At 38.9% G+C, this 27,737-nt stretch overlaps 1 protein-coding gene across 4 annotated transcripts; it reads right to left on the bottom strand.

Moving 5' to 3' along the window:
- Positions 1-227: 227 nt before the first annotated feature.
- On the bottom strand, positions 228-27,395 carry LOC127806495 (zinc finger CCCH domain-containing protein 64). Of its 4 annotated transcripts, XR_008024426.1 has the most exons (13): positions 27,083-27,389; positions 26,737-27,010; positions 9,527-9,656; positions 9,279-9,398; positions 8,319-8,436; positions 6,101-6,552; positions 5,656-5,941; positions 4,425-4,472; positions 3,925-4,018; positions 3,335-3,480; positions 1,007-1,148; positions 599-886; positions 233-465 (listed from the first exon to the last, which is right to left on the bottom strand). XR_008024426.1 is itself a non-coding variant. In XM_052343836.1 (12 exons), the coding sequence occupies exons 1-11, from the start codon at positions 27,155-27,157 to the stop codon at positions 1,020-1,022; spliced, it is 1,872 nt and encodes a 623-aa protein (XP_052199796.1). In that variant the 5' UTR covers positions 27,158-27,395; the 3' UTR covers positions 228-886; positions 989-1,019. The 4 variants fall into 4 exon arrangements, 3 of the variants coding, with proteins under 3 accessions (XP_052199796.1, XP_052199795.1, XP_052199797.1); XM_052343836.1 differs by having other exon boundaries at positions 228-886; positions 989-1,148; positions 27,083-27,395; XM_052343835.1 differs by having other exon boundaries at positions 233-886.
- Between the last annotated feature and the right edge of the window lie 342 nt (positions 27,396-27,737).

Below are 27,737 nucleotides of genomic sequence, written 5' to 3' on the forward strand. Positions count from 1 at the left end.
ATAAAGTAAAAGTATTTTAATTTTATGCAATCTTTATTTTTCTAATGTTTAACTTATATATTAAATTTACTTACAAAATTCATGCAAATTCTAGTGTTGTATTTATATAAAGATATATATATACATACATACATTGGAATAAGATATTTCACACATTATATGAAGAAATATTTTTGTTTGCAAAACATTTATCTAAAAGAAGTTATTTCTACTGTGATCTTAAAACATGAAAATGTATCTTACAGAAATAAAGTGACCACAATGTGCAAACATGGAACCGCACTCCTTAAAATGAGGCTTTATTTAAATCGTTTTACTTGCATGTGGCCCACGCCCACCCCCGTCTCTCTATCCATGATTGCATTGCAGATTTCATCCACTGGACTGGCAATTACATCAACAGCCAACAGAGGAGACGTTTAGATTGAGCAGCGCAAAAACAGCATATTTAGAAGTGATCAAAATCTGTCAAAACAAAAAATTGAATTATTTTACCTGCATTACTATTTACTGGTACTAGTGTTGTAGTAGTTATTATACTATTATGCATCAAAAACTAAACTACACTAGTAGACTAGACGCTTGTTACACCACAAACCTCAATAAACCCCACCCCAATAAACAGTGTCTCATCACTAGTTATCTTCTTCATGTTGGAAGTCGGTTCCTTGTGAGTTTGTGACATCTGAAGGTCTAAATCTTCCCCCTCCAGACTCCAACTCTGCTACATCGAGCGGGCACCGACCAAGGGCTCCAAATAACAGGGATGACATCTGCCAAGCAAAAAGCGACACATACGGCGGCAGACTGGCATTATGAAGGAGCAGCCGCGATATCATCATCACCCAACTCAATGCTCCTCCACTTACCACAGGAGGATATTATCCTAGCAACATTCAGAAAACCAATTAAATTGACCCCCGCTGGGTAAAGTTGAAACGAAAAGAAAGGTAACCAATGCCTGAAGACTGGCAAATATCAACCGTACCATTATCAGATTCCATACCTCCTCCGGAGAATCAGTGGATCGGGTCATATTCTTGAAACCTGGTCTTGAAAGCTTCTGCCATCTTCTCTTCTTCTTCCTTGCTGGGCTTACAATTCCTCCAATCAGCCCTGTCGGCTTTGTTCAGCAATCCTGCCATAACCTGCCTTGCACACAACCAAATTGAATTATCAAAAACCAAAATAGATTAGCAATTCTAAGATTACAACCAACCAATAGGTGGTCAAAAATTAAAATTTAGCTATGTTGAAGTTCTTGAACCAGACAAAAGAAACTATAAGAGCACAAATGAGCAAGACTATGCACCAAATCTAGCAGTAGTCTTACACGCATGTATATGATGCAAGTGCTATAATAGCCACTGGAGCCAAATACCATTTTGGTTATTGAAAAATCTCAAAAATCATATTTGATTTATCTGGCTGATGATTTATTAAAGAACTTAACTATAAACTTATGATCATGTAGATTTTCACAGGCAATTGCATTAAGCCTGCTGAGCAGAGGGAGGAGGATCCAAATAAATAAGTAAAAATTAAATAAAATAAAAGGGAGGCAGTTAGCCTAAAAAACTGCATTCAATATGGGCTCCTATAGCCCAATAACTAAAGGTGGGGCTCATAGGTGTGAGAAACTGCAGAAAATGAGCAGGAATTTTTCTCTGTGCAGCAACTTTCAAGTTATGGCCGGATCTGAAATTTTTGTCCAATTTACTGGAAGTTTATTATGGTGTTCCCAACATCTTGAAAAAGGTTTCTACTAGGTTTTTATTGTTGACTTGGTCTCTCCAAAACTCAGTTTCATGACACTAACATCAGCCCAGTTTGGTGAGATTGTTATTAACCTCAAGTTATTAATGTTAAAATCCACCATTAGGTGATGAATATGTATAATGTTGCTATCCAAGAATTTCACAGTATTGATGTGGTGCATAGTAGTTAAATTGATATTCAAATTGTGAATCGATTTACTCATTTTTCTCATCGAGAATCGAATCGAATCATAAGATTCAATATATGTATTTTAAATTAATAAATATGTAAAAGTTAAGCATAAATTCCATATTACTCAACAAAAAAATTAATAAATTTTCATATAAAATATCTAATATCCTAAAAATATATCTTTTAAGTACTAAATAAATAAAGGCATATCAATTATTAAGATCATCTTCTTCTAAATTTTAACTAATTATCCTCAAGGTAAAAATTATCACCAATATCATCTTCTCCTTCACCATTATCATTGAGGATAAGTATATCCTATTGTTCAATTGTTCTTATTCTTAATTTTCTTTATCTTCTTTCACCTAGGAATCAATCAATTTAATTCTTTCACCTTCAACATCTTTACCCTTTAGTTTTCTATCAATCCTTAAGTTCCTTGAACATACATAAAGTATAAATATCATCAGAAGATGGATGAGTGTTCAGATTTTTCTGATTTTATTTCTAAATTTCAATTTAATAAGAATCTACCGATTCATTTCCAATTCATGATTCACTTCCAATTCTTTCCAATTATTGATTCTCCTCTAAATTCAAATCAATTTATTTCAAAATTCTATCAAACTGCAGATTTAAATTGTGAATCATGCGATTCTATCTATGATGTGGTGTAATCCTTCAGAGGTGTACTATAGAAGAAACTCATTGCAAGTCCATTGTTGATTATATTCAAGTTTGATTATGGTTTTACCTCTTGTTTTGAGGGTTTTTCCACATTAAAAATTCTAGTGTTCATTGTGGTGTTGCTTGCTGGAAATTTCTGGTTTCATATTAACTTTATTATTTCCTATTTAATTTGCACAAAATGCAAAAGAGGATTTGTTTGTTGTTGTTAGTATTGGTTATTTGTATAGACCTTTCCCGACAAAGCCATCTATCTGGATGTGGTTATGTTAACACATAATGGACAGAGTTTACAGAGCAAATCCACAATAACAATCTAAAAGCATTCTGGCACTTCAAATACATTTGAATTCAAGGTTTAAGGAAACAAGAAGAGATGGGTGAAACACTAAGTTACAGAAACACTTGCCAACTGTTCGGAGCAAATGATAGCCAGCCATGCCATAACTATTATAAGTTAAGAAAAGCCACATATAGGTAACATAAAGAACCAAATTCCATGCAAGTCCTCTTGGTTTGTAACAACAAATACACAGACTACTAACCAAGACAAAAAGTAAGAGTGCTACTAGTTATCTAACCCTCATTCATCCAAAACCATAGATGTTTCCATTTTCTTAAAAGATAAAAATGACATGATATAAAGTTTGCAAAAATTACACTGAAAAATCTTTATTATTAGAGCATGTATATGTACCTCACGACCAAACTGGGCTGGGAATTTCTCATTCTCTTCAACAGGATGATATAATATTTTATCTCCAGGCAGTTCCACATAGAATAAACTGCATTTCCTGTCAAACTGCATTTGCAGCAATTTTCTTCCTTCCGAACCATTATCATCTGTAAATAAAGAAGACAGAATGATGAAGACGCAGAATAAGTACAATATCTTCTTGTGACAAAGCTTGACTAGCCACTTTTACAAAGCCAAAGCCAATTGATATGAACATTTCATAATATGAAAAACACTAGGTTGGTTAAGAGAACCAGATTAAATAAGAATATGAAAAAAGAAAAACTCAAGTATAGAAGAAAACAGAAATGCAAAAGAGAGCAACAGACAGACAACAACAATGTGCTACTAATCCCCAGGCACTCAAATAATTTTATCATTTTATCTAGCTTTTAACAAGGTGAAGTGAACAATTGCACATTTTGGGAGGTTTTAAATGGTACACCAGACTAGGGAATCATGTCAACACAGTTTGCTTTGGAGCCATTCAAGAGACCAATGCCACTATTCGATTGAAACATGCCGACATCAATAATTAGAACTTGGCTTACTTTTCATCACCAAGAATTTGAACCCCAGCTTTTGAGCAGCTAAGGTAAATATATCCTGAAGAACAGATGCTTTGGATGATGGAATAGGAACAACCTGCACGAAATGGAGATGGTTCAAATAAGAAAGTCAAAAGTCACAGAATATGAGCAATGAGATTTTAAAAACAGACTACCAGCTTGATAATGAAATCATGTCTAAAAAATTGTAAATAATTTTGGGCAAAATACAACTAGGCCCCCTGTGGTTTAGGTAAATTTTTATAGGGGCCCCCTACTGTTTAATTTTGTTATTTTGAGTCCCTCCCTCCCCCCTTTTGAGTTTTCATGCAAGACAGCCTTGAGCAAACAAGAAAAATCATGGCGAGTATTCCCTTCAGAGGGATTTCCATCAGAGCAAAGCTTCGCCTTGTCTTCAGGCATGTGAGTAAAAATCTTGGGAAGTGCCATACACTCTTCAGATTATGTGAATAAGGCTGTATGACTTGAACTGCCCTCTCTACCTTCATGGCCTGGTTTGACTGAACTGTCATTGACATCAACAGCACCAGCTGGAAAAACAGAAAAAACTTGTATCTAACTCTTTGTTCACAGAAGAATGGGTTATCTAGAAAGAGAGCAAGGTTTTCCAGAAAATTGTAGGGGCAAAAATCCAGGAAAGAGAAATGGGTTTGTCCCTTTGTGGGAAAAGTGGATGTTAGTGAATGAGAAAGTATGCATTGAAGAAAACAAAGGTTTGTACAGTGGCGGTTGGTGGTGTCAATGAAAAGACTGGTTCTGCTACTCTGTCTACATCCCATTTTACTGAACAGAATCTAATTGTAGCTATCGCACAGTAATTATGAAAATTTTTATTTGTCAGTTTATGCAAAAACAGGCTTTGGTTCTTGTGCTTAAAAGTGGTTCAGCTACTGCCGCGGTTACTTTCGTCCCCAACAAAGAACACAGAAAGGGGAAAATGAGAAAAATAAAAGAGAGAAAAAGAGAGCAGATTGCAAATTTTAGAAATAGAAACTATAGGGCTTATTAATAACAACGTAGTTTAGATACGTTTATTAATAGTGTTAAACTACAGTCTAACAGAAGGGAACAATTGAAATACATACAGATGGACCCCAAATAAAAAAATTGAACCACCAGGTGTGTCCGTAAAATTGACCTAAACAATAAGGGTCTAGTTGTAATTTAATCAACTAATTTTGCATGCTTCATTCACTATGTAGATATCAGATGTTAAAGAAGTGATTAATCTGATGTTTAGACAACATTTGTTCTCCCATTGAACAGCCAACATTAAGGATTTATCATCTATAATGTCACAAGGATGTAAAAGTTTAATGAACTACAATTGATTTATTGGAAAACATACCAACACTTCTTTCCTTCTTTTTGGTTTTTCTTTTTTAGGTGGGGGGTGGGAGAAGGAGTGGGGGGGTGGATAGGTGTTATGAGGTGAGGAATATGAGGACAAAGGATAATATAAGTTCATTCTTCTTTTAATTTTTTCTTTTGGTGGGGGGTTGGGAGGGCAAGAGAGGACATAATAACCCAAGGAAAATAAATGAATATAACCAGACAGTTCTAAAAACAGCCCAAAGAAGAAAAGCAAACTATTTTTTGTAGTGACCCCATAATCATCATAAAATTGGAGATATCTGAAAAGGGGATTAATTTGTTTTTGACCTAGCAAAAAAATCAAAAACAAACAAACAAACAAAAGGAGATTAATTTTACCTGAAGGTTAGCATGAGTACCTCGGTTGAAAACCCACTCAAAGAAAACAGCTTCCTTACGTTGATTCTTGAAATACATTTTCAGACTGCTTTGGAATTTAATTAACTCTTTTTCACTTTCTGGGGGAGATGCCAAGGTAGAAGGTGTGTGTTCCACAGGTATTATGAGAACATGATCTTCAACTAGTGGACCTTTAGCAAGTGCACAATAGTAATGCTCCCCTATACTAGTTATTAGATGTGTCTCCACACTGGGACTTGACAAACAAAACCAGCATTCCCTTGACCTGAAAATCAGAGGTGGAGTGATCATTAACTGGAAGCAAGAGCAGGTCAAGAAAATCAGTTCTTAAGACCAAATCATTCATGCATATTGAACTAACACAATGATAACCAGTTCCAAGTCCCAACAAACTATATTGAGTGATCCTTCAAGTAAAACTAACCTGTTAGAGTTTGCACTTCCAGATCCTGGCCTTCTAGGAATGCTTCTGCCTTCTTCCTGTAAATTGTGCTTAAAGTTGCAGTCTGGACCCCTTTCACATTTGCCTTTGTTAAGAAAATCAAAACACGCACCCCTCAAGTAGTGTTCTCTTGCATCTTCATCATGATGAAAGTGGCATTTCTCTCCTTGTACACAAGAACCAGAGGAGAGAAATTTAAAACACAACTTACTGTCATCACCATCTCCTCCATGTTTCTGTCGTTTCTGAGAGACATCATACCGCCAATATTGTGAATCAGACGCATCACTGCTAGGTCTCTTTTCAGTTCTCTCAGTTTGGGCTGTTTTACCAACAAATGTATATGGAGATGAGGTTGTATTTGGTGGTGTCACACGAAGCTCAGAAGCAGACATAGTAGATGCTGGAGTAGGGGAAATTGCATGAATAAATTTCTGCGCATGAGCAAGAACCAAATGTCATAAATGGCAGAGCACAATGGAGAAGGAGAAACAACAGGAAGGAAGCTTAGATATATTGCATACAAGAATAAGCATCAATTTTCAGCTCTTTCAAAGCATACAAAATAATAATAATTCAGAGAATAGTTTTGAGAATGTGTTAAGTCACAAAAAGGATAAATAAATACTGAACTTTAGACTTGCTACAATTTTAGAATGAACACTTATTTTTGAAATTCACTAACTGAGCTTTTAGGTTCATTACAATTTTATAACAAACTTCTAATTTGTTCAATTCACTTACCAAACTTGTAAGTTTGTTATAATCATAGAACACTTTTAGGAACCATTAACCTCTATCATTGAATGATGACTTAGCAAATGAGTTGGATTGAGAAAAACATGAAGTTAATCCAGATCCCCAAGAATGAGGATACCAAAGGGTGAATGAGTTCAGTTAAAACAATTTAAAACTAGGGAACAAACTTAAAGTCAGTATAATTTTCAAGGAAAATTCCAGACAAGAAAGCTTGCCTACCTTGCTTTCTTGTATATTTTCTATTGCATGTTGAATCTTTCTTTTTTGTGCTAGGTATGTTGATTTATATTCAATTGACTTCATGTGCATAGGATTATTCATTGCATAAACTGTACAAGAACATAAAATGAATTCAAAATAAACCAACTCCTATAAAAGCAAAATATCAATCAAACAAATTCTAATCCAGGTATAAAAGGGTATGTCAAAGGATCTTGATCTGGACTTTGACCTGACATTTTGATCCCAAGACTGAATCTAGCTTAACCATCAGTCTCTCATTCTATCACTACTAGTTTAGACATTCTATCACTACTAGTTTAGACCTTGGTTTATACATTGAACCAGAGACTAGACTTTTTGCATCTTTCCTTTTTTGGTTTTCTTGACTCTCCTTCCCTCTCTTATAAGTCTTCAAGGATCTTGTTGCTTATCATTACTTCCTAACATCCTTAGCTCAAACCCTCTAATGTAAGCATCTTTGAGCCATTTACCTACAGAGGTTCGATTGCTAGTAATCTGGGGATATAATAAGAAGTCACTTCTTCAAATGGATTTATCACAGTTATCCAAGAGATGGAAAAAGTACCTGGCACAAGTTATACCTATATAATAGAGGATGATTTTTTCAGCCTCAACCCATCAGCTTTCTAAGCAATAGCTTCCCTATTACTCTCTAGAGGCAAGTTCTTCCCAGTTGCAGAGAATTTATGTGGATACATAAAAGATATCTAAATATGCCATGGGTGAAGAATGAGGTCTCATATTTGAATTTAACTGCAGTGTTGACTGTCGAAAATCTGGGAAATTTTATAAGGATTTGACTGCAATGTTTAGAGGCCTACCTTTTGTATTTGATTTTGTTTCTACTCAAGTCATTTCCTATTTTGATAGTACAAATCTTTGGAGGATTGCATTGACAGATTTGGTTATTGGAATGTTGAATCATGTTGAGTATCCCATTCTTCTCTTCCAGTCTTTGCAATTTGTGTTCTTAATGTTCTTGATCTTCTCCTCATCTTCTTCTTCTCTTTCTCTGCTATTTTTCATTCTATCAGTTCTACATCAATTAAATTTACATGCAACTGAATATGAAAACTTAGATAAGAAAGTTTTCGACAGCTCAACTGAAATAAATCTGTGACTAAATGCACATATAGAAGAATTTTAAGAAGAAAATGCAGGAAAAATATAGAAATCCAGGTTAAAAAAATAGACAGACCTGCTTATTTTTGTTTCCAACAGGAGCAAGCCCAAAGAAACGGGTTACATGTACAGCTTCAATATTGGCATACGGTTCTCGAGCATAGAATACACCCTTAGTACCAGCAATGTGGTAGCTACACAAGAATAAAATGATCCATCAGGGAGATAAGTTATATTGGATAGGTCATAATGCAGATACAAGAATGTGCAGCCGTCCAGGCCTGGGCAGCAAATTCTGTAAATTTAATATGAAAGAGGTAGAAGGTAGTGGCAGCCTAAGTTATAAATATCAAGCTACATGTTTTACGCCACATTCTGCTGGCTTTAGTATATCTTCTATCCTTCCTACTTCTACTACCAAACAACATAAATCCAGTTAAGGAATAAGTCAATTGAAGTCAACAAAGTTGATTTAAGTACTTTTTGTTGGAACACTAATCACCTGCAACACTGCTTTATTTGGAATATTAAGAATTGCTAATTATATAGAAGGAACACAACCAGAATTGTTTTGGCTGCCATCCCAGCCAATCCTAATTTTCTTTTTAGTTGTGGGAAATGAAAAGGTTATGCTCACCAGGGTGTGATAATACATTATGGAAACCCACAGCTTCCAAAATATTTCGGTTGGGCAGGAGAATTTTTTAAGGCTTGCTTTCCCATTTGAAGCATGAGCTTCTAGAGATTATTATTAAGGAAGGGATATCAAGAGTGGACTGGAGAGTATGGAAATGGAGCTAGTGTTGTCAGTCAAACAATCAACTTATTAATCAGAAGTTTTGCAACAATATTATTCGTGACACATGGAGGCCATACCTTCAAATAGTCCTAGCAAGAGGCACCCAAACAATTAAAAAAACGCTTTTTGTTATTTAAATCGATTTCTAAGGTGAGATTCTTATGAGTAAATTCAAATCAGTTTGAATCACAAATTGAATAAAAAAATCCCATAAAAGAATTAAAAATAAACACGTACCGAGGTTTAATCTCTGCTACTATTTCTGACACAGTGGAACTGCTACCTGCTGAATCAGAAATTCCTTGAGGAAGATCAGTTGTAGCAGCCCTATTGGTCACACCACTTGGCCATTCATTAGTAACTCCAGTCAAGGAAAAGAAGAAAGAAGATGGTACAACCAGAAATAATTGCAAGTTTGCGCAATAAGTATGAACAATAGAATGATCAAATAATCTAATGGGGAAGACTACAAAAAACAAGGATATGTTAGGAACAGGTCTACTGGTCCAGGATCCTCGGCTAATGCCCGCAGTGCATCGACATCATCTTGACTATATGTTCCAATTTGTTGACTACCCATTGAATGAGTACCGGATAAGTATGCCACAGTTAATCCTAGATATGAGTAAAAATAAATCAGCCATCACATGTAGATTATGGACTCCCAGCACGACGGTCATAATAGAATACTTGCCCAATCTCATCTAACAAAGAATTCTTATAAATTTGGACTTAGTTGCATAAACCACCAATATAGAGAAGATTTGCATAGAACCTAAAATTCACAAGAAATGAGAAAAAATACCATTTCCAACGTAAAAGGAAATAGTTTGAAAGTGATCGGGTAGAAATTTTTGATCTGGAAACCAAGTTTCCCCATCCAATTCGCCTGCCCCAGTATTGTCTTTACTAGCCATGAAATTTTGGTATTCCTTGAAATAATCATATTCTTTCTATAAAATCCTTAAAGACAGGTTTTTGAAGGAGACCAAGATGGCATATAACCATATAAAATTTAGGAAAGGAAGTGCAGTTGCCAGAATCATTTGGAATAGCACATGAATTAAACCCATGGTGCATGCCACTGACTGCCTAATACTCCAAAAAGGGTCTGCACCTTCATATCCACCACTTCAGCAGAGGGGTGACATCCAAACATTGAATAAACCAACATCTAACACATTGCCACCTATTTATCAAACAATTAGGAACACTTGCAGCATGAATCCAGAAAGTTCTGGCAATAACATAGGAGATGAACAAGTATGTCTGCGACCGCTCTACCCAAACTCATCCAATTTCTAGTCCCATAATTTTCAAAACAAAAGGACATATATAGCCACTCTACCATGCATGCAACCGCTCTTCTAAACCAAAATCTGGAAACCCTGCTACGAGAAGTCGCAAGGGCAAACTTACTCTCACATATTATCAAACCCTGCCAACCCCTCTTCTAAACCGATATCCAGTGACCTTCCTATGAGAAGTCACAAGGGAAAACCAACTATAATATGCCAGGTACATTGTTTTTTTTTTTTTTAACTTATCTTGCACATCTTACAAATGACCTAACACGTTGCAGAAGCGATTAAAACCAACCCAAGGTCCATAGAATCTCCTCTAATCAACCAAGGTTTGACTCATCCAAAACTGGACGAAATTGTTGACAGTTCCAATCCACCTCTCAACACTCTTATTATTAGAAGATACCAAGATTTCTATACATATTTGGAGATTGATATACATGATCCATGTTTCTATATTTTCATATTAACTCTTTCTTCTAGAAGATCCTATCTTGGCTATATATTTGTGAATATTCCCTAAACCAGTTTAGGAAACTTCCAATTATGGAAGATCAGTTTGTGTATATTCTTGTAAACCTACAATGAGTGATATATTGGATTTTTCGGCTATCTTTGACATGGTATTAGAGCCCTAGGTTCATATTTCTGGGGTCAGTCACTGTTTTTTGTGGCTTTCATTGACAGTAGCCTACTTTGATATCCAATCGACTTACATAGCTCCCAAAACCCTACAATTTTGACAGACTCCACAGAAATCAGCAGTACAACAGAAGGAGTTTTTGCTGGAAGCAATAGCACAGCCTTGGGCGGGGAGTTGCAGAACATTCAGGTAGCCTACAGACTTAATGGGAAGAATGATAGAACTCCCTCAATTTTGATTGTATTCAGTAAGAATTTTCTCTATTACAACGAATTACAGTAGCAAAACTGAAACAATTACACCCCAAGAAAAAAATATGCTAATTGGCCAATTCAAGAGGGCCTCCTCTCTCCCGACAATCTCCAAATTTTCCACACCCTCTCTCTCTCCTCCTCCCTCCCCCTTTATACCTATTCCTCATTCCGTTTCAGTCACGTAAATGAATAATCCCCTCTAACCAACTTCTGACTCTTTCGCCCCTGAATCAATTTCCTTGGTTGCCCCTATTGTCCCCCTCCTTTTACGCCTTTGATAGGTGTGCCTAACGGGAGTTCTAACAATACTCTCGCCCACAAGTTTCACCTTGTCCTCAAGGTGAAATTCAAGAAACTGATGCAAAATCTGATGATAGGGTTCTCAAGTGGCTTCTAGGGGTGGCAACCCCTTCCATTGTATAAGAACCTCAAGACTCCGTAGATTCTTTCCCCTGCCCGGCCTTACACCCAATAGAAATTCCAGTTTCACCTTCATTTACCACTTAGCTGTTAACTAGTCGAGAAATTCAATTGTTTCCCTCACCGCTCATTCAGCTTTGCAAAGCTGGGAAACATGGAATACGGGGTGGACTACACAAGAAGGTGGTAGAGACAACTTGTAGGCCACCTTTCCGATCCATTTCACCACTGCAAAAGGCCCATAGAACGTAGGTGACAGCTTCTCGTTCACCCAAGTAGCCAATGTCTTCTGCCTGTAGGGGCAAATTTTAACATAAACTAGATCGCCCACCTCGAATTTCACATCCCCCCTCCTTTTATCTGTTGTTTCCTTCATCCTTGCTTGTGCCCACAACAGTTGGGACTGATACTCTTCCAACAACTGTTGTTCAATTATCGAAATAGCAGTGGTGCCCTTCTCGAACCTCAATAGTGGGGGAGGTTCACGCCCATAGACTATCAGGAACAGAGTCAATATAGAAGAGACATGGAAGGAAGTGTTCTACCAATATTCCGCCCATGGCAGCCACTTGTACCATGCCTTAGGCTTGGAGGAGGAGAAGCAGCGAAGGTACATCTCCAAGGTGTGATTTAAGACCTCCATTTGGCCATCGGACTGAGAATGGTAGGATGTGCTTCTATTCGATTGAGTGCCTTGCAGCCTGAATAATTCTTCCCAAAAATGCCTAACAAAAATTCTATCTCTGTTGAAAACAATAGAATTTGGAACCCCATGCAACCGTATAATCTCCCTCACAAAAATCCCAGCAGAACTAGCCGCTGTAAAAGGTGTTTTAAGGCAATAAAATGTATGTATTTACTTAGTCGATCCACTACCACCAAGATAGTATCCATCCCTGTTGACTTGGGTAACCCTTCGACAAAATCCATGGACACATCTTCCTAGACTCGACTAGGACTGGAAGCGACTGCAGCAATCCACCGGGTGATAGAGCCTCATATTTATTCTGCTAGCACACATAGCATTGCTAGACATATTGTTGAATGTCCCGCTTCATCCCCACCCAATACACACTGGTGGCTATCCTCTTATAAGTCTTGAGAAACCCAGAATGACCCCCAACTAGTCCATCATGCCCTTCCTTCAACATTAACAGAATTAAAGCAGACCTGTTAAGAATTGTTGTCTAGAGTTAGTGATAGGTTAAATATGCAGTCTTGTATGCGATTCTGATTAGTTGATAGGCTGGGGGCTTTCTTGTAATAATTAGTTATTAATGAAGGGCAAAATCGGTAATATCATGTCCAGCCCTAAGACATATCACCCTATTCTCTATAAATAGGGCAGCGGGGGCTGAGGGAAAGAGAACCACATGTTCTCTTCTGATTTCACGAGAGCTTTGAGAGTGAGAAAGCTGTGAGTTATAGTTTTGTACTCTTTTGGGAGGCCTGTATCGTGAGAGAGAGAAGAGATAAGTCTTGTACTGTTTTCATCAATAAAGAAGGCTGTGCTCAGTGGTGGTTTGAAGACTAGATGTAGTGCCAATTCAATTGGCATGAACCAGGATAAATTATGTCTTCTTATATGGTTTGAATATTTTCTTTCTTGTTTTGTTCTTGCACTTAAATTATGTTCTTTTATAGACTGTTGTGTTGGTTGTGTGTTGCTGGTGAGTTAGGAGTGTTTGAAGGGTTGTTTGATCGGTTTCTTGGAGGGTTTAAAGGCTGCCAGTGCTCCCAATTTAGAACAAGACCCTTTAGGAAGATACAGCCTGCTTTTGAATAGCAAATGACCATCCACCAACGCAAAGTTAGGTTTGCTAAAAGGATTTGTCTGTACTTCTCTAACAATTTGCTGGAGTGTCTCATCTCCTCCCACCTCCTTTTTTTAGTTGGTCTAGCTGCAATATTTGAGGAATGGAGAGGGCCATTACCGTGGTGGGGAATGGAGGCGTGAGAGAGCATCAGCTGCTTGGTTCTCCAATCCGAGACGATATTGAATCTCAAAATCATACCCCATCAGCTTCATGACCTATTTTTGACACTCCGGACTGACCACCTGCTGCTCCATAAGAAATTTAAAGCTTCGCTGATCTGTCCTAATAAACAAACTTATGCCTAAGTAGATAATGTCGCCACTTCCTCACTGCAAATACTCTCGCCATCAGTTCCCTCTCATACACCAACCTATTTCGACCAGTGGGATTTAGGGAGTGTGAAGTCATTTGAGCTAGATTAATTTCTTTCTATTCTTAGTTAGTTTTCCTTATGTAAATCTGTTGGCATATTTCTCTATTGTAATAGGAGAATTTGTTAGTTAGCATAGGCTGACCAGAAGTTGTTATAAATTCGGTCAGGAGGATCAGTCGGTTATAACTGACCTGCCCGCCCTTATGGTTTATAAATAGGGGCTGGGAGGGCATGGCTATGACATGAAAACATTTGGGCATCTTGAGAGGGTAAGCGAGTATGTGTTAGGCTGAGAGAAGGGGTTATCTTTGTATGTTCTCTCGGGTTTTTCACCTTTGTATAATCTAGGGTTTTAGGCTGTGGGAAAAAGAGGTAGTTCTAGTGCATGTAATCGCCAAAATGATTCGAGATAGTGGAGTTTTCATAGTGCCTAAGGCAGTTTGGATGTAGGTCTCATTTATGAGACTGAACTAGGATAAAATCCATGATTCTTGTGTGATTGTGTTGCTGTTTGTGTTCCCATTCTTGTTGTTTCTGTCGTGTGCTGTGTGGTGTGTTTTTGAGGGTGTAATCGGTGTGTTCTTGAGTGATAATTAGACTGTATATGTGGCCAACAGGGAGTGGCTGAAAAAGGAAATTGGTCATTGTTCCTACATCAGGATTGCCCCTAATCCATGCCCAGATGCATCGATCTCAACAATGAATTCCCTCGAAAAATCTAGCAAAGCCAACACGGGCAGATCGATCATCGCCTTTTTAAGGGATTGAAAAGCCTGCTCCGCTAATTCATCCCAAAAGAAATTACCCTTCCAGAGGCAGCCTGTCAATGGCCATGCCAACTTTCTGTAATCCTTCACAAATCCTCGATAATACCCCGTAAGGCCCAAGAACTCTCGAAGTTCATGCAAGGATTTAGGGCTGGGCCACTCCATAACCGCCTTAACTTTAGAGCTATCCGCAACCACCCCTTCTTGAGAAATGACGTGCCCCAAATACTCAATCTCCCGCTGCCCAAACTAACACTTCTTCACATTAGCATACAATCAGTGAACTACTAGGAGCCCCAACACACCTCAAATGGTCCCTGTGTTTGGCCATGTCCTTACTGTAAACCAAAATGTCATCAAAAACACCAAAATGAAGTGCCTCAAATGCTCCATAAAGACCTCATTCATCAAAGATTGGAACGTGGCGGGGGCACTTATTAACCAAAATGGCATAACCAAAAATTCATAATGTCCCTCGTGTGCAAAAAGCAGTCTTAGGAATGTCATTAGGTGCTATTCGTATTTGATTATACCCCGTTTTCAAGTCCAACTTGGAGAAAACAACAACCCCATTCAATTCATCCAATAATTCTTCAATAATTGGAATTGGAAATCTATCGAGAATTGTTACCTTGTTTAAAACTTTGTAGTCAACACAAAATCTCCAGCCTCCATCCTTCTTCTTGACTAGCAACACCGAGCTAGAAAAAGGACTCACGCTCGGCCTAATAAGCCCTGCCGCCAACATCTCTCGAACCAACCTCTCAATCTCATTTTTCTGAAGGTGGGGGTACTAGTAGGGACGTACATTCACTAGAGGCACTCCCGGTTGCAACGTAATCACATGGTCCCGCCTCCAATGTGGGGGAAGCCCACATAGCTCCTCAAACACATGCTCGAACTCTACTAGCAGCTCCTGCAACCCGTTTCCTTTTCCTTGGCAGCTAAACTCCCTAACTCCAACAACATCCCTTCTCCATTCTCTCTAAACGCCTTCATCATCGACTTCAACGTTACCAAGGTTTTACTGAGGCTAGGATCCCCGTGCAGTGTTATGGTAGCTCCCCCCGCTCTAAACTTCATAATTAATGAGCCCCAATCCACTTGTGTCTCCCCGAGTGTGGCCAACCACTTCATTTCGAGGATTACGTCTGAGCTTCCCAGCTCCAATGGCAGGAAATCCTCCACTACTCCCACATTTTGCAGCGTTAAGGTTACCCCCTTACACACTCCAGCCCCCTGAACAGCCATGCCCGACCCATGATCACGCCATAGCCTCTTGTTTGTGTCCAGACCAGTCCCAATTTCTGCACCAATTCAGACGATATAAAGTTATGGGAAGCCCCACTGTCAATTAGGACCACCACCTCTTGGCCCTCTATTTCCCCCCTAATCTTCATGGTCTATGGAGGGGTTAATCCCACTACCAAGTTTATGAATAGCTCCACTACTTCCCCTGTTTTGACCGCATCACCTTCATCCCCTGAATTCTCCCATGTTTCAGCTCCTTCTATATCTTCCTCTTCCTCTTCCCTTTCCTCCTCGTAAATTACCATCACTTGCAGCTCTTTGTTCTTGCATTTGTGCCCAATCGTATATTTATTGTCACAACGAAAACACAACCCCTTAGCTCGTTTGGCTTATAGTTCACTCTCACTTAGTTGTTTAAAAACAAGAGGTTGCTCCACTTACCAACGTTCGGCAGCCAATGACAGAGGCTGGGGCTGGTGGTCGCTGATCTAGGTGATGCCACCGGGGGAGGCGAGACCACCACTCGCTGATGGTTGGCGACCGAGGTTGCAAGGGCCTATGCTCTGTTTGGGCCGGGACCGGAATGGCTTGGAAGGACTCCCTCAAACCACCAAAGTCCTCTCCTCAATTCGTTGGGCTAGGTCCATCATCTGCTCCAGCCCAATCAATCTCAACACCCTCATATTTGCCCTTATGTCAGGTCTCAACCCATTTATAAAGTGTCCCTCCAGTAATGCCTCTAGCATGTCCTCAAGCGATGAAGCCAGCGTCTCGAAGCAGAGGCGGTAGTCCTTGACAGACCCCCACTATGCTTTCCTACATGGGTCGGAACCTATTCCTTATCATCACTTTAAGCTCCTCCCAACTCCTCACACGTCGCCTTCGCTACTCCCGCTGGAACCAAGTAAGAGCAGCTCCTTCAAAGCAAAGGGCAGCGGAGTCTAACTTCTCTGCATCCAACAACTGATTCACAAAGAAGTACTGCTCGACCTGAAACACCCAACCATCCAAGTTGTCTCCTTCAAACACAGGCATCTCCAGGCGTCGACTCCTTCCTTACAACCTCCCACAGCTCTTGTACCCACCATCGGCTTCCATGTTCCAGTTCCCCAGTTCAAGCGTGGCCTCCACAGTAAGGGACAAACCCACCGGTAGGTTCTCGCAATACTGTTTCCCCTTCATCCCATTCTCCTAGTCCTCCCATCTCTCCATTAGCAGGCTAAATTGTTCCATCATTGTCATCATGTTTTCTCAATGTTCTACACCCTCTAGAACTCCTTTTTCATCGATTCCAATCCCATCTGCAAACCCTCCATCTTCCCTTCGATTTGTTGTTGATAACTCTCCATTCTTTCCTCCAATTCCCCCAATCTCTCAAAGACAGTCACCCCTATGGATTGTTGCTCTGATACCAGAATGATAGAACTCCCTCAATTTTGATTGTATTCCACATTATGACAGTAGGAATTTTCTCTATGCAAATTATAGTAGCAAAACTGAAACAATTACACCCTAAGAAAAAAATATGCTAATCAACCAATTCGAGAGGGCCTCTTCTCTTCCCGACAATCTCCAAATTTTCCACACCCTCTCTCTCTCCTCCTCCCTCCCCTTTTATACCTATTCCTCATTCCCTTTCAACCACGTGAATGAATATTCTCCTCTAACCAACTTCTGACTCTTTTGCCCCTGAATCAATTTCCTTGGTTGCCCCTATTGTTCCCCTCCTTTTACGCCTTTGATAGGCGTGACTAATGGGAGTCCTAACAAAGAACTACCTAAAGTGGTCCCAATTGATCCGAACGTTCCTAAAAGACAAAGGGAAGCAAAGTCACTTACTTGGAACTGGGCCTAAGAAGGATGATCCCATATGTCGCCTGGGATGAGAAAGATTCCTTGTCATATCTTGGCTTTGGAATTCCATGCTGCTAGAGATTAGTGACACCGTTATGTTCCTAAGCACTACTAAGGAGATTTGGGATGTGGTGAAGCTCACATATTCAAAGGTTCGTGATACTACCCAAATCTATGAGATCAAGACCAAAGTGGTAGCCACAAAACCAGGGTCTCGATCAATTACCGAGTAAGCCAATCTCTTGCAAACTTTGTGGCAAAAGCTGAATCACTATCAGTGCATTCAAATGAAATGCAATGAAGATGCAGTCATACAAAAACAATTTGTTGAAAAAGAAAGGATTTATGATTTTCTTGTTGGTCTCAATGCAGAGTTTAATGCAGTGAGAGTTCATATTCTAGGAAAGGAGGATTTGCCTTCTCTCAATGAGGCAATTTCAATTGTTCGTGCAAACGAAGGACAGAGGGGAGTGATGTTGGACATCTCCTCTACAGAAAGTTTAGCATTAGTCACTGTAAAGGGGTCTAGTTTGGACAAACGGGATAGAGAAGAAAGGAAGACATCAAATTTCTCAAAAACAATCAATAGAGACTCCCTATGGTGTAACTATTGTAAGAAGCCTAGACATACCATAAATAAGTGCTAAAAGTACAATGGTAAGCCACCGAAGGGAGGACAACCAAAAGGACAGGGACAAGTGAGTGCATGTGGTCAGCAGCCATCAACCTACTAAAGGAAAAGCTCTAGAACAAGCAGTCACGATGGAGCTCAAACAAGAAGAGATTGAGAAACTAAGAAGTCTATCGGGATCATTGGAGAAGAAACCTAGGACAGGTACTTACACTCTAGCTTTCACAAGTATATCTTCCTCTTCTCTTGTCTTTCATGCTTCAGATATAACTCTCCCAAACACCAAGATCCTCGACTCTGGAGCCACAAATCACATGACATGTTCTTCACACTGATTTATATCCTATACGCCATGTCCTAGCGCTAAGAAAATAACCATGGACGATGGTTCGTTAACAACTGTGACTGGCCAAAGAGATGTTCTTATAAAAAATCATCTCACCCTTAAAAATGTCCTTCATGTGCCTAAACTTTTTTACTAACCTTGTGTCCATCCAAAAACTTACTACCGATGCTAATTGCAGTGTCATCTTTTCTTCATCTTTCTATGAAATTCAAGAATAAGACACGAGGAGGAGGATTGGGCATGCTAAGGAGAGAGATGGACTTTACTACCTTGAAGACCTTAGTAGACAGGTTCATAAAAGGAGAATTTTCCCTTTTATCTTTCCTAGTTAAGTCTAATAAAGATAAGTTGTGGCTTCATCACTTTCGTCTTGGTCATCCCTCTTTTAGAACCCTTAAATAGCTATTTCCTTTACCATTCAGAGGTTCAAATCTTGAAGACTTTCATTGTGATATGTGTGAACTTACAAAACACAAGAGAGTCTCATTTCCTCCCACCAATAATAGAAGTTCTTTTCCATTTACACTCGTGTAGTTTTGTTATACTTGTTAAAAACTAAATCTGAAGTATGTACTATCTTTCCAATTTTCTATAACATGATTAAAACTCAATTTGGTGTGAAAATAAAGAGGTTTAGATCTGACAATGCAAAAGACTATTTTAATCAGTCTTTATCCTCCTCCTTTCAAAAAACCGACATCATACATGAGTCTTCTTATGTTCATACTCCTTAGCAAAATGGGGTAGCTAAGAGGAAGAATGGTGATCTTCTAGCTGTTACAAGAGCTCTTCTCCTCCAAAACAATGTTCCAAAACAATATTGGAGAGAAGCTGCCTTGACAAACACATACCTCATTAACCGACTACCTTCTAGAAGTCTTGATTCCCATAGTCCAATTCAACTCCTCACAAAGTTCATGTCCTATTCAAACTGGAATCATACATGAGTCTTCTTGGGTGAATGTGAGCAGCCTGATCCCAAGCAACTGCTACATTTGTTCATGTCCTATTCAAATCTATCTCCAAATCACCGAGCTTTTCTCACCAGTATACACACAATTCCTATACCAAAGACATTTTTCGAAGCAATAGGCAATAAAAACTGGAAGAGTGCCATGAAGGTAGAGACGGTAGCCCTATGTCACCACGAAGATCTTGGCGCGACATTGGCAGCCCATTTACAATTTTCATTGTCTTCTTATTCATTTCCTTTATGTTATGTTGTTATGTCTCTATTAACTTTATGTATTTGTGTTGGTTTGGATATTACAGCTGTAGGGGGGGTTGTTAGAGATATTCTAGAGGGGAGGCCACGTGTAAAGAGGCCTGGGAAAAAAACAAAATAGTTTGTTATTGGGGGGGGGATTTGCTATGGCAGCACCCAGGCTAGAGATATAAATATCTTCTAGAATCTGCTTGTAGAGGCAGGTGAAAATCCAGAAGAAATCTTATCTTTTCTCTCTATTTTCATCTCTCTCTCTCTCTCTTTGTTTTCTCTTCTCTCCCTCTAATTCCAATCTCTCTTTACCTTCTTCTTCTTCTCAATAATCCCTATTGCACTCTCTAATTCACACCGAATTAGAAGATGGTTCTCATTGTCACATTGGAGTTGTGACACCCTGGAGAAAAATCAAATCTGGGAGTTGGTCAAACTACCAAAGAGAAAGAATCGAGTAGAATGTAAGTAAGTGTTCACTGTGAAATATAGATAAGACATGTCAAAAAGATACAAAGTAAGGTTGGTTGCTAAGGGATATACTTAGACATATGGGATGGATTATCTTGAGACTTTTGCTCCAATAGCAAAAATGAATATAGTGAGAGTGTTATTGTCCTTAGCTGCTAACCTAGGCTGGATTTGCAACAATTTGACTTCAAAAATGCTTTCTTACATGGGGACTTAGAGGAGGAGATCTATATGGAAGTACCGCTCAAGTTTGGACCGAAGACAAATGAAGAAGTGGTCTGCAGGTTGAAAAAGACTTTATATGGACTAAAACAGTCACTAAGAGCATGGTTTGAAAAATTCACCAAAGTCATGCTTGGAATGGGATGTAAACAAAGTCAAAATGATCATACCTTGTTTATACATCACTCATCTACAGGGGGAGTGACTGCATTATTTGTGTTTGTGGATGATATAATAGTAATCAATAATGCCATGGAAGGCATGGAATTTTTAAGAGGATGTTTAGTCAAAGAATATGAAATTAAGGAGATAGGCAGATTAAAGTATTTTTTGGGTATTGAGGTGGCTCATTCTAAGCAAGGAATCTTTATATCTCAACATAAATACATACTTGATTTGTTAACCGAGACTAGTATGCTAGGAAGTAGGGTTGTTGACACACCTATTAAACCTAATCATCGGCTAGGAGAAGTCCCAAAAGATAATGCAGTGGATAAAGGGTCACATCAGAGGCTAGTTGGAAGGTTCATTTACCGAACACATACCCAGACAGACATTGATTATGGAGTGAGTGTGGCCAGTCAGTTCATGCATAATCCAAAGGAAACTTACCTAAAAGCAATTTACAAGATCTTGCATTATTTGAAAGGGTCATTGAGTAAGGGAATATTGTTTAGAAAAAAGAGTGAACCGTCTCTTGAAACTTATACAGATGCCAGCTATGCAAGGTCAATTGTTGCTAGAAGATCTACATCGGGGTATTGCACATTCTTAGCAGGTAATATTGTGACTTGGAGAAGTAAGAAACAAAGTGTTGTAGCCCGGTCAAGTGTTGAAGCAAAGTTAAGGTCAATGGCACAAGGAATTTATGAATTACTTTGGCTTAAGATACTCCTGGAAGATCTAGGGGTCACATAGACAGCACCTATGAGACTCTATTATGACAACAAATCTGCCATTAGCATTGTACATAATCTAGTTCAACATGATAGCACAAAACATGTTGAAGTGGATAGGCTTTAGCATAGAAGTATCAAATCGAGGTGGATCCATAGTAGCGATTCTCGACAACTACATCGATTAATCCTAAAGGACCCAGGATCATAGTCGATCTCAAAAGCAGAGTCAAGTGGTTTCTGGTGGAAATCTCGGCAAACCCAAATAGCAGGTTCAAGTGAGAAGGAAGGAACGATCATTGAACATGGGAGTACGATTCATTCTAGAGAAATTCTCAACTAAGTTAATCGAGCAGTACCTTGGTCGTCGACTCCTTCTGCTTGAGTTAATCAAGTCCAAGACTAAAGGCGAAGCAGACCCAAATCTCGGCGAATTCCATTTGAGGCGGATTAAGTTTGGGCAACTTCTTAAAGCAGTGGTTGAGGTGGATCCAAGTGCGTTTGTTGAACTGAGGGTTAGGAGAGTATTGGAATCAATTCAATAACCTAGTGGTAATTCCAATTAGAATCAAAAGGCTAAGTCAAATTCCGACAACTGTCATGAGAATCGCTGAAGCAAAATGGGCGTTGAATTGTAAGCAACAATTGAGGCGGCTTAGGTTTGTTGAATTAAGTTTCAGTGAATTTAGGTTTACTGAATTTTAGTACCAAAACAAATTTCCAAAGAGATTCTTAGAATCTAACCAAGAGGTTGTTACAGAGAAAGATTTTCAAAGGAAATTAAACTATGGAGATGGCCACAAGACTTAGTGGAAGTTCACAATCAAGGGAGAAAACACTGAAGGAGGAATGGGTTGCAACAAGAAATGAATTCGATAACCTCAAACGAAAGATGGACGAGTTGATGATTCTATTCTCACAGAAATTTCAAGTTAGCACTCCTGTTGAATGCTTCTCTAAGGAGTACTCTGCTTTCCTAAATCAACTTAGAGATTAATTCAATACCCTAACACAAGAAGGGTCGGTAATGGATTATAAAGCCAAATTTGAGGAATTGAAAGCGTTGATGCTTAATTCTCAACCGACCTTGAAGGAATCTTACTTTGTTTTGAAATTCATTGATGGTCTTAAAAATGTGTTGAGACTTATTGTGAGAATAATGTGTCTTGTCATGGTAGAACAAGCGGCAGAGAGGACGAGCCTTTATGAAATGACATTAGAAGCCATTTCTAGAAAGCACAAGCAACAGCCTAACGATTATGCTAAGAGCAGCCAACAGATTGGAGGTATTCCTAAGACTACTGAGGCCCTAAGATTTAGACTAATTATTGCAAGAAGTGTGGATAGACCTGAAATGGAGCAAGTTATTCAAGATGACAAGGGAGAAAGGGTAGTTACTAGAGGAATTAGTGAGGCTCCAATAAAGGAGAAAGACGTTGAAATGAATCGGGTTATAATTGTCAAGAAAATCCGTGTGGATCACATTTTACAATTGCAAGAAGCTGGTGATTTAGTGGTGTAACATCCCACATCAAGCGATAGGAAGAACCGGAACAACTTACCTTGATGGGCCTGCGCGAACTTCCCAGGGGGTTACCCATCTTTGAACTTCCCCAGCTCAAGCACGCTTAACCCCGGAGTTCTTTGCCGACATTCAGCCTAAAAGGTATCCAGCTGGTGTTGTTTCCTTTCTTACTTATCCTCGATATATACTACCCTTCTCTAGGCTCTTGGGGTATTACATTCTCCCCCCCTTGAGCACATGACGTCCTCGTCATGCGACCTTACAACTGGTCCCAGATCTTCTCCCCTTTGGAGGTTGTCATCCTAGAAGCCGCTCCTTGTACAGGCCCTCTAGCCTCGGCGCCACTCCTCGCCCTCGTCAAACTGCCTTCTCCAAGGGTCAACTCTGATACCACCTGTAACATCTCACATCGAGCGATAGGAAAGACCAGAACAACTTACCCTAATGGGCCTACGCGAACTTCCCAGGGGGTCACCCATCCTTGAACTTTCCCAACTCAAGCACGCTTAACCCCGGAGTTCTTTGCTTACATTTAGTCCAAAAGGTATCCAGCTGGTGTTGTTTCCTTCCTTACTTATCCTCGATATATACTACCCTTCTCTAGACTCTTGGGGTATTACAAGTGGGTATGCATGCTATAAATCAAATTGGAGGTGAGACCATCGGAGAAGGTCGATTCAAATGATGGAGTTGTTGTGGAAAGAGATATGTTGGTTGCTAACGGTGCAGAAGAAGGCAGTTTGCCTATTACAAATACTATGGAGACTCCACTGAAGGAGAATTCTATTGACATTAATTTGGGTACAGTTGTTACGCAACCAGAAGAAGGGCTAATACATCAGGATATGTCTAAAGAGAGTTGGCAGGAGAAAAATGAAGAATTATTAAAGGGATTGACAGAGGAAGTAAAATCCCTTGCATTACCCCGGGATATATGGAGAATCAGCTAATGTATGGGATTTGGCTTTGGGAAAAGATGAGGATTCCTTGGCTGGGATTAAAACAGGCAATAAGAATGTTAAGACAACTTCAACAGGAGGGTATCTTATGGCCGACATGGAAGATCTTGACCCTGAATCGTATAACGGCATTGCAGTTATTTCAAAAGGTGTAAACCAGTTGTTGATGCTGGTTGTAACAGAGGTAATTAAAGCATATGTTTTAGGGGAGGAGGATGTACTCGCTGAAAAGAGAAATGATGATTTCTCTTTCAATCATAGGATGGAGACCAGAAGAGAGTTAGACATCATGCTTGTTCCACATGCCAGGATTTGGAATATTAGAACTTTGATTGCCCAACCTCCAAAATTACGATAAATCAAGGCATGTCCTAATAGCAACCAGGGGAAGTCTCCTGAGAGTTATGACCCTAATAGAAATTTTCTCCGTAAGCAGCAAATTCGAAGTTGTGAGGAATTTTGGAGACTGATTGTAGCTGGAGGAAAGCTAAGGAAGATAGTTGCACAAGTCAAAAGTTTGGCTACGAAGAACAAAGCTACTGCTACTTTGTGCGTTCTTGCTACAGTTGGCCGATTAGGATTTTTGTCTACTGTAATGGAGGATGGAGTGATGACTGAAATTGATACTGCAGCAACTTCTAGATCTAACAATTCTACATTGTTGTATTTAAAGGTGATTTTAGATATTTTTGCAAGTGAGAATGGCAATTGGTTTGTTTGGAATCCATTAACTACCACCAAGGATGCATGTCTGTCATCCTTAATTTTACTAGATGATAACAAAATATTAAAGGAAGTTGGGGTCACAGTTAGCCAATCCCCTAGACTTGCACTAGCCCACATCAAAGGAACTGTGAAGGTTGGGGAGGATAGCACTTGGCAAATTTCAGCTGCTCACTTTGACTAACGAAAAGTGATTGATTTTGGTTGTGTTCCAGTCGAGGTGTACATGAGGGCCATTGCAAAATTGTTATGAATACATAGGTTTTTCAAAACTTCTCCATACAAGTTGTGGAAGAGAAGGAAAAGGCATATTGGAAGTTGTGGAGGTTTGACATTTTTTGGGGACAATAAATGTTTTAAGGCGAGGGAATTGCCATGACACTAGGAGCAATAGAGGAGCGATATTGTAATAGGGTTATAATAATTTGTTAGGAGCACATGGGTGCGTTAGAAATTCAGTTAGCAGCTACCTATGCCTATAAAATGACTACTTGTAAGAGGATGGAATATCATGTAAAATAAGACTGAAATCCTTCCTTTCTAATTCTCTCTATCCCTCTCTCAGTTCTCTCTAATTTCCCACTCCCTTTCTGCTAATTTCTCTCCCTCCTTCAATTCTATCATTTTGATTTCTCCCCTAATTCCAATCACAACCCTAGGTAACCCTAGGAACGTGACACCCTTAAACAAATGCCACATCACCACATATGTCCCAGCCACAATTTTTTGCAAAAAAAGGACTTGATTTCAAGTTTATGGATTTTGGCCACCCACCAAGTTTTGTGCAATTTAAGCCAATTTTACCAAAATTATTGAGCATTTATTCAGAACTAACAGTTCAACACAAACTTTCAACAGTTATTTGAATCTTTCTAGTTCAATATTTATCATCTTCACAACAAAACTATCAAATGTTGAACCCCCTAGTCAAACACTTGCTGACATCACCTCTCTAACCAAAATTAATCTAACATCTACTATTTTTTGTTGTGTCATTTGTATTAGATTAGAATAAATGTAATCAATATCATTGTATTGCTTCATGAATTTTTTTCGTCTTAGAGTTAGAAATTAAACTCATCTTCTAAAAGGTATGTTTCTAGAAGGGGCAGCTGACCAAGTTAGTTTGTTTCGGTCAATTGGGCAATTAGTTATTGCCTTATAAACCTCACCCTTATATCTTATAAATAGGGGTTGTGGGATAGGAGTAGGAGATAGCTTAGTGCGTTTATTTCCGGAAAGGATAGTTTCCAGTTTTCTGTCATGTATTTTGGGATTGAGTGCAAGAGGTAGAGAGTGGCTGGGGATAGCTCGTATTCTCTAGGATCCTATTAGCTTTCAGTGCATATGGGCAAGGTGGGATTCAAGGTCTCGTTGTAATTCATCCTATGGATGTTTCAAGATAGTGGATTCGAGAGGTGCTAAGCAGTCTGGATGTAGGTCTTCGTTTCAAGACCGAACCAGGATAAATCTGTGTCTTTCTTGCTGTGTTTGTAATCTGTTTTGTGTGTTTCAAATATTGGTGTGTACTTAAAGTGTGATAGTGAGCCATTTGAGTTTAAGATAATCTAAGGGAGTGCTATGAAATACTCTTAACATTTTTCATTTACTAACCGCGTCAGTCACGGTGACCCAGGGTGTCAAATCATGTCATCCCAATCAAAGTCAGAATGGAAACCACGATGTAACATGATAGAAATTGCTGAATAATCATTCTATTTTTCAATCACATAAAACCACAATTTTTTCCCGTAAATCAACCTTTTACTCATTCAATAAGAAAACCTCACTAATTTAGAAAGGAAGAGAACATTCATCAACAACAATCAAATGAAATCTACTACTGAACCAAAGTTTTATGTAATATCTAATTAAAATTCAATATGATAAGGAAGCTGCTCAATTATTTCAACATTTTTTTACCGCTTTCATTCAGCAAATGTAGCTAATTCTGAACAAACAAACAACATTCATGCATAAAATGAAGCGAACTAGCCCATAATCGAAGGTTTCGCGTGTTTACCATGGAGGGTGAACTTTCCACTGCCTTTTAACCAATACAAATTCTCACACACTCTTAGACCATCCATCTTAAACCCCTGGTTGGCGGGGTCCTTTGAAACGGCAGATAGAACCTTCACAGCACCTACGCCATAGTCGCCAATGAAGTAAGTCGGCAGAGGGATTTGAGAGCGTCCTTCTACATAGTCCATCAACTCTCCGAGCTGGTCCGGCGCCTCCGGGAAAAATTGGCCCACGCATAGCAAGACATCGAACGGACCAGCTGATTTGTTTACCTAAATTTTGAAGAAAATCACACTCAATAGTGATTGCAGACAATGATTTGCAGAAAATAGAAGTATAAATACCGATGAGACTCGTTTAAAGAGCTGATTGAGGCGGCCGACAGCGTCGCCGCATAGAAGAATTCTGGGAGCAGCCATGAGAGAGAGAGAGAGAGAGAGAGAGAGAGGGAGGGAGAGAGTTCAGTTGCGAACTGCGAACTAGGGCAACGAACAACTGCAAGCCGGGCGAGCGCAGTTGGAACTCAGCCGAAAATTTCAATATTTGAAACTCTCTTCCAAATATTTTGTCAATCTAAAACTCCATCATAAATATATTTTAACCTAAGACACTTTGACTAAATGCATTGCTTGGAATAAAAACAAAAAATTGATGCATAATTTTTAAAATTGAAGAAGAAATCGATATTGTAGGTTATTCAATACCACTAGTCTTACGTGCTCAATTTGCTCAAATTATAGACTGAGGGAGAAAAAAAAAAAAACTCTAAATTTGTAGGGTTCATCCCTACATAATGTAATGAATCGGGATTTTTGGATAAAGAAATAAATTATCACTTTGCTACTATTGTTGCTTTAGAAAAGCAGCATGATGACTCCTTTTATTGGGAAACAGGAAGAAATGAGAAAGAAGAAAAAAGAGAAAAATATGGGTGAGAAAGAAAATACCTTTAAATCATAAGCATATTTGATTACTTTTTATGGTTTAATTATGAAAAGG

Source organism: Diospyros lotus, chromosome 7, assembly GCF_014633365.1.
Source record: "Diospyros lotus cultivar Yz01 chromosome 7, ASM1463336v1, whole genome shotgun sequence".
Lineage (NCBI taxonomy): Eukaryota > Viridiplantae > Streptophyta > Magnoliopsida > Ericales > Ebenaceae > Diospyros > Diospyros lotus.

Coding starts and splice junctions, on each gene's coding strand:
- LOC127806495 (XM_052343836.1), bottom strand. CDS start 27,157: ATGGCTGCTCCCAGAATTCTTCTATGCGGCGACGCTGTCGGCCGCCTC. Junction 27,011..27,082: donor TCTTTAAACGAGTCTCATCG/GTATTTATACTT, acceptor TTCAAAATTTAG/GTAAACAAATCAGCTGGTCC. Junction 1,149..3,334: donor CAGCCCAGTTTGGTCGTGAG/GTACATATACAT, acceptor TGTGCAAGGCAG/GTTATGGCAGGATTGCTGAA.